The following is a 15,440-nucleotide window of genomic DNA, read 5'->3' as shown; positions in this document are numbered from 1 at the left end:
TGCTGGAAATTAACTACTTAGGTATTCAAGATCAAGTATGAATTTCCAGGATAAAAGTGGAAATTTTTCAATTCAAAGCATTTAAAAATACATTCTGTTGGTTTCTCAAACTCCAAGCAATCTTATCTAAGTTACACATAGATGAAAAATGGCTGCAATTTATCAAATACCTACTATGTTGCATTTCTGTGTATTTTCTCATATACCAAGTCCCTAAAAACAATCATGAAAGTAAGCATTATTATGTATATTTTACAGATGAGAAAACTGAGAATTGGAGAGAAATGAAGTAACTTGCTCAAATCACAGCTCGTAAATAAATGATCACACTAGGGTCTAAACCTAATATTTTCTAGTTCAAAGTCATGGTTTAAAATGTCAAATACTCTTATTTATAAAATCAAACAGTATCCAATATGGTTTAGAATAATAGTTCTTAAAACTGCATGGCACATAAACTCATTAGATTCTCTGATGAAAACTTGCCAATGACCACGACCAAAAAATGCTCTAACAGATGTATGAATAAATTTTGTATATTCTTTGAAGGCATTCACTGACCCCCTTAAGCACTTAGGTGTCCATGAACCACTGAAAAAAATCCTTGACTTTCATAAACCAACAGAGTAAAGCATAAATGGGCTTTGAGGAAACATAAACTCTTATAGGGGCATATTTTACTTCTTGATGTTGATTTTTATGGGACTATTATTCCCCCTCCTAGGCTGACTAAAATTGGGCCATTAGAGGCAAACATCTGGTCATCAGCGTCATGACTCTGGACGAGCATATGAGTTTCAAGAAGTTATATTTCTGGATGTGAGATCACTGCAGTGAGTTCTGAAAGAAAATCTATGTAGACAAACAAGTCTTACAGTTGGCCCCAAGCAGCAGAAGATCTACCTTTATCTATTTTAGCTGATAGCTATGAAACATTCATCCATCTCCTCATACCTAAAAAATTAGGTATTGTATGCCTACTCATTCAGCATGTGGAAGGGTGAGCTGAACAATTCTGGTCTCCACCTCCAAGGAGATAAGAGCTTAGTGGGAAGGGAGGAGGAGACAGAAATCAATTACACAATCACAAAGAGAAATATAATATCATGACAATGATAAATACTACAAAAAAAAGAATGACTGAAACTTAGGAGAACATATAGGAGAAATTTTGTTTCATCAGGGGGGTCAGAGAGGGAGAGACTTGAACTGCAAAAAAGGGGGAAGAATTATGTAGGAAAGAGAGGCAGAGCATATGGTTTTCTTTTTGGAAAATAGATTTAAAATGAAAAAGAGTAGATTTTAAGCAACTTAACCAGAGGGGCAGAAAGCGTAAATGTGAAAAATAATAAAGGAGAACTGGCATCGAGTTTTAGGGAGAAAATCCCCTCAAATGAGAAAGAGCCTATTTCTTCAACTCCAAGGGAGGCATGGCTCACAAGTGACTTTTTTTTCCCAAGACATTGGTAGAGTAAAACTTGGGCAGAAATAAAGTAAATGCATCCATTCCTCTTCTTTAATTTTAGATCAATAGGACATAAGCCTATCCTTTTCCTCTCTGCACCCAATGATGATGAATTCACAAGTGCTTCAGTGAGAAGGTATTTGTGCTAACTGGGAGTCCTCTTTGGAAAATTTAACTCTCCATTCTGTTTCTTATTGGAAGTTCCTAACTACCAAAGTAAGAGAAATTGGAAGTCAAGTCTTCTAAGATTTTTTTTAACCCCAAGAGGAGTTACCTAAGGAGGCTTAATGGAATTTTGCAATCTCCTCATAGTTAGCAAAGAATTGAATTGGTCTCCTTACAGTGTAAACTCGACAGAAAACTTCTATGTTTCTGCACTTGGGCATAGATTAAAAAGTGAAGTGGCTCTCATTTCAATTCAGAGATGCTTTCTTCCCTCTAAAGAAAGCACTGCTCATTCAATGGACCAAATTGTTAGTGTAAAACCCCAAATCTGTGTATATATAAATGCAGAGAAAAGGCTGGCAATAAAGTGACTGACCATGCACAGAAGGGAAAGGAGCATGGAGTTTTAGGTGACAAAATATCTATCCATGTCCTGGATCTGCCATTAAACAAATGTGGGTCAGAATGGCCATCATCACAAAATCTAGAAACAACAAATGTTGGAGAGGGTGTGGAGAAAAGGGAACTCTCCTGCACTGTTGGTGGGAATGTAAGTTGGTACAGCCACTATGGAAAACAGTTTGGAGGTTCCTTCAAAAACTAAAAATAGAACTACCATATGATCCAGTAATCCCACTACTGGGCATATACCCAGAGAAAACCATCATCCAAAAAGAAACATGTACCACAATGTTCATTGCAGCACTATTTACAATAGCCAGGACATGGAAGCAGCCTAAATGCCCATCAACAAATGAATGGATAAAGAAGATGTGGCATATATATACAATGGAATATTACTCAGCTGTAAAAAGGAATGAGATGGAGCTATATGTAATGAGGTGGATAGACCTAGAGTCTGTCAGAGTGAGGTAAGCCAGAAAGAGAAAAACAAATACTGTATGCTAACTCATATATACAAAATCTAAAATAAAAAAAAAAAAGAGGTACTGATGAACTCAGTGACGAGACAAGAATAAGGATGCAGATGCAGAGAATGGACTGGAGAACTCGAGGTTTGGAGGGGCGGGGGTGAAGGGGAAGCTGAAACGAAGTGAGAGAGTAGCATAGACATATATATACCACCAACCGTAAAATAGATAGCCAGTGGGAAGTTGCTGTATAACAAAGGGAGATCAACTCGATGATGGATGATGCCTTAGAGGGCCGGGACGGGGAGGGTGGGGGGGAGTCGAGGGAGGGAGGGAATATGGGGATATGTGTATAAATACAGATGATTGACCTTGGTGTACCTCAAAAGCTGGTACAAGAGTGTAAAGCAATTATATTCCAATAAAAAAAAACAAAAACAAAAAAACAAACATGGGCTTCTGTTGAGAGATTTGACTATCCTAACTTATTTTTTATTCTTATCTTTTCCTTTTAACTATTTCTTTTTTTTTTTTTTTTTTGTTTGCAACAATAGGTATCATTTATTAGCAGGCCTGACAGTGAGCATTGGTGCCAACACACCAAGAAAAGAGGTAACATCCCATTTTTCTCATTTCCAGACAATAACCCGTTAGTGACGTTCTGATATGGTAAGAAGCAAGCGAACTCGACACAGCAGAAATGTGTGCCACTTCATTTGCGAGGCTCCTTACAGACCCAGCTTGATTCTTCTCCAATGTATTCTCTTGGAGTTGTACCTGATTTTATTGCCAGTTTTCATTCGAATCCATTGGGGAATGGGACGATTTTGCTTTTGTTTTTTGGCCAGGAATTGCTTGATCCTGAAAGTCTTGTGAGAAAACATGCTGAGGAGCTAACTCAACCTTGCCTTAACTATTACTTTTAAAATAATTTTATTTTTACAGAAAAGTTGCAAGAACAGGACAAAGAATTCCTATTTATCATCACTCAAATTTCCCAAATATGAATATTTTATCTCGTTTATTATATATGTATATATACACACACATATATATAATCATTGAGAGTAAATTGCAGACGTGAGGATCCTTTACCTCTACATATTTCAGTGTATGTTTCCTAATAATAGTATTATATATTCACAGTACCAAAATCATAAGTTAACATTGATATCATACTGTAATATACAGGCCTTATTCAGACTTTACTAATTTTCCCTATAATGTCTTTTAAACTTTTTAAAATTTTATTTTGGCAAACACACAACATGAAATTTCTTCCTTCCTTCTTTCCCTCCTTCCTTCCTTCCTTCTTTCCATTCTTTCTTTCTAACTTGAAGTATAAAGCTATAATGCTACTGTAATTTATCAGACTGAATTCAAAGCGAGTGCCCATTGGCTAAGGGGAGAATTTCAGACAAGACATTAAATTCTCTTGTTCAAAATATCTTAAGCCAAAATAAATGGCACTCACAGTTCATTTTAAATTGAAACACAGATACCACACACACCCAATTACGTATTTAATTGTGCGTTAATATATATTCAATAATCAAGGTTGCCTTACATAAGTTCCACCTTCATCCAAATTATTGGTTAGATAAGAAAGAATAAAGTATTTTATTTATTTTTAATTGGTTTCCTTTGGAAATTAATGTGTAGAAGCTTCTTATTTATTTTTAATAAATAATTTTCCTCATATGTAGCTCATATAAACAGTTGATCCTGGTTTATCAGTTTGTCAAAAAATCATGTTAAATTTGACCTAGGCAAGTGAACCAATATTTTTATCTATGTAGTATTTTCTTTGTGTGTCTTAAGTAGACCTTCCCTATGCTAAGTTCAAGAACTTTAATTGTAATTTTATTTTATTGAAAGACCAGCTTCTGTTTCCTAATTTTGTAACCTCACAATATCTACTTTTAGCTTCTATATTCAAATGTTAAATAAATCACAATTGTTCAATCTTAACATGTAAAAGGCTAATTTAATCCTTGCTCAAGCAAGAGAGAATTGCAAATAGAAGTACAGGCTTTCACCAAACAAAGCAAGAGATAGAGTTATTATAGAATTTGGTGGGTGGGGTGGAGTTTAGTTTAATTTAATTTAACTTAAATGAAGCAGCATTTTAGAGAATCAAAGCAATGCAGGACTGTGTATAAAGTGGCTGCATCAGGTATTGCTTGAGAATTGGAATCATATCCTGCTTTCTTAAAACTACAGTGTTAAGATAAATATTAAAAGATGTTTCTGAAAACCCTTACTGAAACTCTGGAAATTGCTGGAAATCAAATCTGAGTTTCTATGTCAAAGTCATAGTCAAAGTTTTTGTCAAGGCCAAAGTATTTTGAGCCATATGGCTCAGGTAATAGTGGGATGTTCCACTGTTACTGATACGATTTCCGAGACCAAATTTTCTCAGCCTATGTTTTTAGAGAACATTGTTTCTTAGCCTATATCCTTGAAGACAATTGATAGCAGCAGCTTTTTCTCCTTTACAAAAAGAACGAAGGAAAAGCTAGTAGAAATTCTTCCCCCTCTTTGTATACATTTCTAACCAAGTCTTTCCTCTTACCTGAAGACTGTTCTTTGCCTTTCATTTCTCGTAGTCATATTCTTAGCTTCTGGCAGCCAATTTGTTAGAAATTAGTCATAATTTTACCCGTTTATACCAGTAGTGTACTTTCTATTCAGCAGTTGACTTCAAATGTGATCACTTCTAAAATAGAAGGAATGAGAAATAAAATATTTGTTTATGACCTAGTAAAAGATAGAAGCACTTGTGACAAAGGTCCAAGAGTTGTTGGGGGGGAGGAAAAAGGGCAGGAGTAGAAACCAACCTATCCGTTGTCTCAGCTTAATCTCCTCTATCACCCCTCCCATTTCTCACCTCTTTTAGAGGAGGGTTAGAGGATCAGAGTCTGATAGGGCCTTGGCAATAGAAGCAAGGTAAATTTTTTTCAGCAGCGTGTTGTTTAAACTTTATTGCTCAGAAATACTCATATGTGCTCAAAGCCAGCTGTATCTGCTTATCACATTCCAACATTTAAAAACGCCGCTGGATGGGGCAATTAAGAAACTGGAGACGCTGGGGATCGAACCCAGGACCTCATGCATGCAAAGCACGCGCTCTACCACTGAGCTACATCCCCAACCCTACACAGTATCTCTGGCCCCAAATACTTTTCTTTATGAATATATGGTCAATTTTCCCCTAAAATGTATTTTATTTTGTTGTGCAAGAACTGTATAAATTTAAGAGGCTTTGAATGTCAGAAAGAAGATGTGTTATGTAAATCAATGTCACTAAAGCCTTCAGATCCTCTTGAACCTGACCAGGCCCAGTTCAGAACAAGCAGTTGTAAAACTGGCTTTTATTCCAATACGACCACGAAAAAAACTCATTCAGATCAAGAGCCTTTTGGAATAGCTGGCATCAATCAATCAATCAAACAAGCAAACAAACAAAAGAACCACCACCACCAACAATAACAACAAAAAACCATACACGACTACAGCAAACCACTGGGAAATTTATGATGTAGTACAAGGCCAAACTGTAAACAGAACCCAGTCCAGCTGGGGAAAGAACTGGGAGAGAGCCATCCTGCTAGGTGCATCCAGTCTCAGGTTCCAGGCTTGGAATTATTCACAGTCAGTATGTGTGTAAATAAGCCTGGTCCAAGAAGGATAATCCCACACAGTAGACTGGGTGAGGAAACCTATATCCTGTTGAATAAAAAGTGTAAGAGAGATGCTGAAGATTCAAATATAAATTCAGATTATAACACTTTAGAAACAGGTTTTAGTGTGAAGCAGTGTTTCTCGAAGTGTGGTCTTTGGACCAGCACCAAAGTATCTCCTGGGATCTTGCTAAGAATATAAATTCTAGGGCTCCACCACAGACCCATGAGTCAGAAACTCTGGGGGTATGGGCCCAACTCCAGGGCTGTATTAATAAGCTCTGGAGGTGATTTTGATGCATGCTAAAGTTCAAGACCCACCAGTGTAAGGTATTGATGAATATGACATTACTTTAACAGTACTAAGATGTTTTCAACATTTAAAGATAAAATAGACCCACCAAGGTCATGTGACTTTTCTGTACTGTTAAACTTCATTGTAATAAAATGAGAGAAAAATTTTTTTAATTTAAATATAAAATAATTTAACATATTAGGCATGAATTTTTTATAGCTGGATGTTAAAATAAATATTTAAATGTGTAAGGGGTATCTAAGTTTTTTACTTAGTTTTTTATATATTGTGAAAATGGTATGTGAATATCCTGAAGTATTAATTTTTAAAAATGAATGAGCTGTACACTAAACTACAAACAGCAGCAAATTTCTCTTGATGTTTGAAAGCCCTTGAACATTAGCGAATATAGCCACAAAGAGAAGGAAAGAGAAAGAGAAAGATGAATAAGAACAGGTTAAGAAAAGCAAAAAGCTGAAATAAAGCCAATCTACAGGTAAAGGCTGTCTTGCATTGGGACACAGCTGGACACACCAAGGATCGAACCCAATTCTTCACGCGTGACAACAAGCTCTACCACCAAACCAAGTCAGATACGGTGAGGAAAGGAGGAAGGAAGGAACTGCCCACGTCAACACTTCACTTAATCATCCAATGGCTACTAGGTCGGGCATAAGGACAAGGTCTAAATCACTCAGTTTATGACAGAAATTACAAAGAATTCCTCATTCATGGGGAGTAATTGGAATCCCTGCTACCCGTCACGAACCGGATTCAAAGGTGCAAAGGTTAGCACTTCCTGAGCTGGTCAATGCAGTCCGCGGGGCTGAACACCTAAAGGCATTTAGACCCAACAGTGATCAAACTCAGGAGGATGGTACTCTAAGAATTTGGGAGCGTCGACCGTTAGGGGATGGTAAAATAGTTATCACATCCGAGGCTCGTTCGTTATTGCAATTCGCCAGAAAAATCACTCCACCACTAAAAAATGGCCTGGCACCACTATCCACGGATTGGAGAAAGAGTCACCAACATGTCCATTCTTTCTACATTGGGGCCCTGGCAGGGTTCCTGAGTTACACAATCTCCTCACCACCTGTCCCAGTGGGAAGTAGATCATCTGCATGCCTGCCGCCTCTTTTGGATGTGGCAGCCCCTGTATCAGGCTCCTTTTCTGGAATGGAAACCTGATTAGGGTAAAAGCTCACTGACGCAAATTTTGCAAATGTACAAGGTGAACACATTGCTTGGGGCCTTCCCAAGACCTTGGAAAGTACAGCTTTTCCTATGCTCCCTTTTCCTTTCCAACACAGCTGGGCCCAAAGGAATTTGAGGAAGAGGTAAGGCACCATCTCTGCACTGGGCATTTTCCAGATTTCCATTGCTCCAGAGACCCCCGGGGAACACATCCACTGGTGACAGAACGAGGCTTGTTCCAACGGTTAAGAAGTGGCCTCCAAGAGGAGGTAAACCAGATGAAGCCAAAGAATCTGTAACAAGAGGAAAGGGCGGGGTGGGAGGTGAGGGATTGTGCCCTTGCCCACCACAGTAGCCAAGGCAGGAAAGAACAGGGGCGAGAGGCAGGGTGGGGCACAGCTTGGAGATGTGACCTAGCTCCAAATGCTAGGAGCTACACCCGAAGGTCAACGGGGCATCCCAAGCTGACTCTTCAAGCAGAGACAAGGCCTGGCGAGGAATGTTCGTCTGCCTAAAATGAGTTCTGAATGCTGAAAGTAAACCACCGAAAGGGGAGACCAAGAACTATGCTTTTGCTGCTGAAGAACAGGAGGACAGATGTTGGCAGCTGGGACTGTGAACAGTTCTGAAAAATACTCAACGGTTTGCTCAAACAAGCACAGTGATTGTCTGCAGCAGAGAGAGGCAGTTCTGGAGCTCGGAAGTCACAGTGGAACATTGGTAGCCTTAACCCATCCTGTCTCCAGCAGAGTTATCAAATACACCATGCCAGACCCGTGTCCATTGTCTGTAACAGTATCACCAGGAGGCTGGGCCTGTCCCACCCATTGACGAACTGGATCTCATTTTTCTGTGAATCTTTGCCAAGGGTAAATTCACTAAAAGCAAATAATGCATCTCAGACCTGCAGCTCCTGTCTTAGGCCTACTGGCCAACAAGGTGTTGTTACGAGCCTGAGCAAATCACTGCAAGGTACTTATTTTGGCTTCCATACTCCACCAGCGTCCAGAACTTTGGTGGAAATGTGAGAACAGCCACTCATACTGCAAGCCCAAATTGGTCTTTAAGCGCAACTCTTGACCGTTATTCACTTGGCCAACTCTTGTCTTTCAAGACTCCTGGAGTCGTCAATTTCTGGTCAAGAAAATGGTATGCTTTCTGTCTGCTGCTGTAGTTATATACACTTATCTTTGACAGAGGACTTACACTGTACTGAAATTATCTGTTTATATATTTGTGAATCCTCCTCTCCCACACACACTTCATTGCAAGATTCTCTGTTCTGTAACATATATCCTGAACAGAACATACCTGTAATTTATTTCTCACCGCTCTTTATTGCATGGCCGCTATGTGCAACACTCTATGCTAAGGGCTTGGCACAGAGTTATGAAAAAAATCAATCACAGTCTCTGCCCTCCTGAAGCTATCTTACCAGAGAAGGAAACATACTTAATCAAATAAATCTACATTTGTAAACCATGCTGAATGACATTAAGGGGAAGTGTAGGAAGTATAGGGAATCTATGAATGGTATTGTTTAATAAGCGTTTATTAAGTCGACATGATTATGTTTCTATGAATGCAGATTGAAGGAACCCACAGAATTTGTAGCCACCAGCCATCCTATTTAGTGAGAACTATTGGTCAACAAAGGAGAAAATCTTGTTCCTGCTTGTGGGGATGTAACTCAGTGGTAGAGTGCTTGCTTTGCATGTATGAGGTCCTGGATTCAATCCCCAGCATCTCCACTTCACCTAAAGTACAGAAGTGGTGTTTCAACAGTTAGTATTAAAACATAAATAATAGGATCTTCTAAAATTAGGTATATTGACTTTTTAGGAATGCATTGCTCAAGTCCCCCACTTAATTAAGAATTATAACTAATGTAACAAGACCAACTGCTTTTAAATAATACATACCATAGAATATACATTAGCTCAGGTAGAATGAATTCTCAAGAGAGGTTGTAACAGTTTTTCAAACACGGGAGCTGGTTCTGAAGGAAAAAAGCTTCTCATACAAAAGGTAGCTGCATCCATAAGCTAGCTGTCCACATCTACTGCACTCTCATTGTCCTATCAGTAGGCAATAAAGTCATTATTATGTTTTATGGCTGATATTTTGATTTCACTCCTTCATAGTGATTACTGACGTGACCCAATTTTAATAAGAAATAATAACAATCCAAAACTTCTCTTTCCTATTAAGAACACAGTAAATTAATTTTCATCACCACTATAATTTTGATTACCATTATATGCATTGGGACATAAGACTCTAACAAGCACCAGCTGTAAGGTTAAAAGAGTGATAGATCTGAATAAATCAAAATTAAATATTTCTTTAATTTCATTCTTTAGTTTTAAAGAAACTGAAGATTGTTAAAGATTAGGATACCTTAAAACTAAGGATGCCTTAAAACTAAGAATTCCTTAGCAAAAATTAACATATTGATGACTATAGTGATTAATTTTATGTGTCAACCTGACTGGGCCATGGGATGCTTAGATATCTGATTAAACATTATTTCTGGGTGTGCCTGATTATTTTCAGAAGAGATGAGCATTTGAATTGGAAGATAGAGTGAAGCAGGTAGCCTTCATTGATGTTGGTGGGCATCATCCAATATGTTGAAGGTCAGAATAGAACAAAAAGGCAGAGAGGAAAGTTGCCTGATGGTTCGAGCTGGGACATCAATCTTCTCCTGCCCTTAGACCTCTTAGTGTCATGCGTTCAGACTCAGGCTGGAGTCTACATCACCCTTTCTCTCTTAAACTTTCAAACTAATATATGTATATATTAGTTTGGTTTTGTTTCTCTGGAGAACCCTGACTAATACAATGACAGATTGGGAGAAGTTGAGTAATTATTTGCAAAATTTAAAATCAACAATGACATAACTTCTAGAATATTCAAAGAACAACTGCAAATCAATAATAAACCTGCCATCTTTAGACATTACTCAAATTTCTCTTTTCAACGCTTTTATTGAGATATAACTGACATACACATATTTAATGTGTACCATTTGATGAGTTTGGACATAAGCAAACATCTGTTATACCGTCACCACAAACCAAGGAACAGACATATCCACCACCTCCCAAAGTTTCCTTGTGGCCCTTTGTTTTCTTGTTGTTGTTGTTGTTGTTGTATGAGAGAGTGACATCTACTCTCTTAAATTTTGAAGTGCACAATACCTTATTGTTAACTATAAGCACTGTGTTGCACAGCAGATCTCTAGAATATTCATCTAGCACAACTGAAACTTTATACCCACTGAACAACAACTCCCCATTTCCTCCACCCCCCAGTCCCTGTAAATCACTATTGTATTCTCTGCTTCTATGAATTTGACTATCACAGACTATTGGCTCTTGACTATTCATTCTTTTGCATAAAGACCCAGAAGTGGGACTGCAGGGTCATTTGCAAGTTCTAGTTTTACTTTTTTGAAGAACTTCAATGCTGCTTTCTATAGCTGTTGCACCATTTTACATTCTCACCAACAGTGTACATGTGTTCCAGTTTCTCCACATCCTCATCAAAACTTTTTTTTTAGTAATAACCATCCAAACAGGTGTGAGGTGATATCTCATTGTAGTTTTGATTTACATTGTATATATTTCATCATGTTTTACACTTTAAATATATTTTACAACTTTATGATTTATAATTATATAATCAGTTTTGTCATTTATACCTCAATAAAGCTGAAAGAAAACTGTATACATTGCAATGATCTTCAAGAAACATGTACAACTAAAACTATCATGTTTTATGTTAAGTATATCTCAATTAAAAATCTTTTTAAAAAAGAAATAGAAACCATTCTTTGATGAAGATTAAAATTAAAATATATTTAATATACAATATAAAGCATATTATATATATAAAGTATCAAATTTTTAGCTTTTTCATTTTGGACATTTTAAAACAAAGTAGAAATCATACTATAATGAATACCCATGTACCTATCACCCAACTTCAGCATTTATCATAATTTTGTTGTTCCTGTTTTTTTCTATTTTGTGCTTTTTTTTTCCTCCTGGAATAAAAATCAAATCCCAGATATTAATTTCAACTATAAATATTTTACCATGTATAAGTAATAGTTATACACTTTCTTTTTAACACTGTCACAGTAGCATCACAACCAGCAAACATAATAAAACTTCTTAATATAATCAAATCCTCAGTCCGTGTTCAATTGTTTCATTTTCCAATTACTTTGAGTCAGGATCCAAATGCTTTGCATTTGTCTATTATTCTTCTTATGTGTCGTTTAATCTGTATCAGTTCCACTGTCATTTATTTCTTGAGAGTCAGTTTGTCCAGCAGAATTTCTCACATCCTGGATTTGACTGATTGCATTTTTTTTGCTGTTATTAAACATATTTCTATATTCCCAATATTTACTGTAAACAGATGGTTCCACCTATTAGACTAGATAAAGCACTAGTTCTTTAACACAAGTATTTCATTGGTGGTCCCAGGCGTGTTCTATTTCACTGTGTCAAGAGGCACATGATGTGTATCAGTCTCACTTTTAGTGATGAGAGATTGATCATTGATTTCATGTATGTCAGCATGTTCCATCCATTCTAGAGCTCCCCCACCCAATTTCACCTCATGGTTGTAGCAACCATTGATGATTGTGACCTGGATGCATTATAGCAATATCAGTTGCAAAATGTTGACTCTATTATTTGATCATTCCTAGTGCATGTATTAGCTGTTATTCTTCTATAGAGAAAAATTTTCCCCTCATCAACTGTATATTTATCCTGACACACATTCCATATAAGAGAGGCAGTATAAGTACTTGATTCTTTTCCTTCATTTGTTAGCTTTCAAAATAATGAATCAATAACCAAAAACCTCCAAAGAGTGGATATAGGAAGACGTGTGTGTGTGTGTCTTAATTTTGCAGTCAGGTTCTTTACTAAATTGTCCATTTGTAGTAGCTTTTCTGTTTTGAGAAGTGGTTTCTAGATATATAACCCTACGAAGATATAGAGAGTGAGCTTCATCCCTTCCTATCCACTACTTACTCCTTTAATTACTTTCTTGTGCTAAATGCCTTGATTAGTACCTCCATTACAACATTAAAATAGTAAAGATAGTGGATATCCTTGTCATGAAAAAGTTAAATCTATGAGACCACAGATATACTTAAAGTGACTTAAATAGGTGGTACAGATCATAAAAACTTACTAAAAATACATATTGTACAGAATTATTTTCCAGAATAAAAACTAATTCCTAGAAATCAATATGTTTAAAAGTGACAATTGATTTTTTTCCCCTCTCATATTATGTATTCAACCAATATTTCAGACTAGGTTTGACCTAAGCAAATCAGCCTTGATTTTTAGATTGGCTAAGGCATAATGGTATTGTGGGATACTTGTCTATGCTGGGGAAGTGGACGTGGTCGTTCACGCAAATTTATTTCTGGAATGAGCCCATGTCATTTATTTTGATTGACACTTTCTTGAACAGGAGATATTTAAATGCTTAATCTCTCACACTCCCAATAAGTTATCTTAGCAAAGGGGCAGTGGTCTGGATTCATTGAAGCAGACCTGTATCATTTAATCTGTATCATTCAGTTTAGGCTTGGAAGGCACCTCATGCAATGACAGTGCTTTTTTGTTTCTCTGTGCATAGAACTGCATGGTTATAACTGGGGCCTACTGCGTCCATATCTGGTGATTCAAGGAAACAAAGTATGGGGTGGTCCGATGCTCATAAGGAAGAGATCAATAAGATAGTTTTCTGCTATTCCACCTCCAGTGTGTTTTTTGCTCTAAGAACTCTTCAGAATTCAGAAGAAAGTGAATGAAACTGAGAGTCTGTGTTGTCTTGTTTTGTCTTCTTTCTGTTTTCTTCTTTTCTGTTTTTAACTTGGAATCCAAAGAAATCAGGCCAATTATATTTCAAAAACGCTTGTCACGTAGGATCTAGGATATTTCTGGTGGTGGCAGCGCTCTCAGGGCAGAAACTGGGTACCACAACGGTAGAACAGATGGGCAGAAAATTGAATGAAAGAAGACACCAGGTTTAAAGGGAGAGATGAAAGGAAAAGCAGTTAGACCACAAATACAGCCTCTCAAAACTTGTGGAGGTGCCGGGGATTGAACCCGGGACCTCGTACATGCTAAGCACGCGCTCTACCACTGAGCTACACCCCCAACTGCCAACGGTTTTCTTCGGATTCCTTTCGTGATTTATAATCATTATTTCTTTACTTCTCAAAGATTTAGTAAATTGCGGAGGAAACGTGAATGCAAAATTCTCCATCTGCGAAACAGACTGAACAGCGGCCTCATAAGAAAGCAACAGAATGAGACTCCAAAAGAAGGAGGCTGAAAAGAGACAATCCGTTGTCTCTACAATCTGTTGTCTCTCACTCTCTCCAGCCCTCATTCCTGCCCTTTGCACCTGTAAGGCTTCAGGAGGCCGAAGCAGGTAGCTGGGCAGCCGGGGTACCCGCTGAGGAGGTGGCGTTGGGCAGGGAGCAGAGGTGGACTCAAAGCGGATTCGCGCCTGCAGAGCACCAGTTCCCGCGGCCAGCACCACCTCCCTTGGAACAAAGACCCTCAAATCATCTCCATTTCCGGAAGCCAAAAAAAAAAAAAAAAAAATCCACTGAGTGTTTCTTGGTGATGGCAGGGAGCATCCCAGCGAGCTCACAATGTCCTGGACCGATCACTTAGGACAAATTGGAAGCATGAGCCTGGGTGACAGGAATCACGTAGGCTCCCAGATCGTCCAACTGAGCAGCACTTACCTCCGGCAAAACCCTGGCTTCCCCTTGCTTTGCGGAGCTGGTCGAGGGTGGGCTGGGCTAGGCTGGGATGTTACTTAGATAAACGGTGAGCAGGCAAGGCAGGACTGGCTTCTGTTTCTCCGTGACCAATCCTTTGGGAACCAGGGAGCTATGAGGAATTATTAGTACCTCGGATGGCTTGAGAAGGGGGGAAGCTTCCTATATTTTAAAGAGCCGGCCCGGCCCCAGTTCACAGCCATTGATTCCTCAGGCAAGTCCAGCGCAGTCTCTCTTTTTTTCCCTCTGAAATAATTTCAAACATTAAACTTTTGAAAAAATAAAAATAGTACCCAAAATAACCGTATACCTTAGTTATTGTTAATATTTTACCCCATTTCCTTCCTTTCTCTCCCATGTGAGAGTAAGCTGCAATACATCAAGTTTGCTTACCCTTAAATACTTTACTATGTAAGCACTGTACTATCATGAACTTTAGTGAATTTAACATTAAATAAATAGCTGTATTTAATCTACAGTCTGCATTCCAGTTTGGCCAATTTCCCCCTAGAGTACAGGATCTAGTCTAGTGTCAGGTATTACATTTAGATGCCATGTCTTTTTAGTTTTCTTTAATCTGGAATATTTCCTCAGCCTTTCTTTTTCTTTCATGACATTAATGTGCCATTTCAATAATAGTGCATTTTTCTTTCTTTCTTTTTTTAAATAGAATGTCTTTCACTTTGGTTTTGATTGATGTTTTCTCCTGATTAGATTCACATTCCCCAGTGCAATATTGCATAGATAATGCTGTGTGCTTCTCAAAGTATCATACCTGGAGACAGGTAAGGACTATCTGTCACTCATTGGTGAGGTTAATTTTGATAACCTGCTCTGTAAGGCAGTGATTTAAGGCTGAAAATATCCTGCTCTTTATCAAAATCTCCCCAAAGATTTAACATGCACTGTCTGAACACATCTTTATTAT

At 37.9% G+C, this 15,440-nt stretch overlaps 1 protein-coding gene and 3 non-coding genes across 4 annotated transcripts; 1 reads left to right on the top strand and 3 right to left on the bottom strand.

The window, feature by feature from the left end:
* Positions 1-3,230: 3,230 nt before the first annotated feature.
* LOC130831746 (60S ribosomal protein L39-like) lies at positions 3,231-3,386 on the bottom strand. Its single transcript, XM_057700103.1, has one exon. It carries the CDS (start codon positions 3,384-3,386, stop codon positions 3,231-3,233), a length of 156 nt encoding a protein of 51 aa, XP_057556086.1.
* A 2,196-nt stretch (positions 3,387-5,582) lies between these two features.
* Positions 5,583-5,654, bottom strand: TRNAA-UGC (transfer RNA alanine (anticodon UGC)). The gene has a single exon. It is a non-coding gene; the product is annotated as a tRNA-Ala (tRNA).
* A 3,702-nt stretch (positions 5,655-9,356) lies between these two features.
* TRNAA-UGC (transfer RNA alanine (anticodon UGC)) lies at positions 9,357-9,428 on the top strand. Its single transcript has one exon. It is a non-coding gene; the product is annotated as a tRNA-Ala (tRNA).
* A 4,377-nt stretch (positions 9,429-13,805) lies between these two features.
* TRNAA-AGC (transfer RNA alanine (anticodon AGC)) lies at positions 13,806-13,877 on the bottom strand. Its single transcript has one exon. It is a non-coding gene; the product is annotated as a tRNA-Ala (tRNA).
* Positions 13,878-15,440: the final 1,563 nt, after the last annotated feature.

This window comes from Hippopotamus amphibius, chromosome 11, assembly GCF_030028045.1.
Source record: "Hippopotamus amphibius kiboko isolate mHipAmp2 chromosome 11, mHipAmp2.hap2, whole genome shotgun sequence".
NCBI classification, from domain to species: domain Eukaryota; kingdom Metazoa; phylum Chordata; class Mammalia; order Artiodactyla; family Hippopotamidae; genus Hippopotamus; species Hippopotamus amphibius.
This window is presented reverse-complemented; position numbering and strand designations above follow the sequence as displayed.

Bases quoted from the DNA above. Each gene is read 5' to 3' on its own strand.
- LOC130831746 (XM_057700103.1), bottom strand. From the start codon at position 3,386: ATGTTTTCTCACAAGACTTTCAGGATCAAGCAATTCCTGGCCAAAAAA.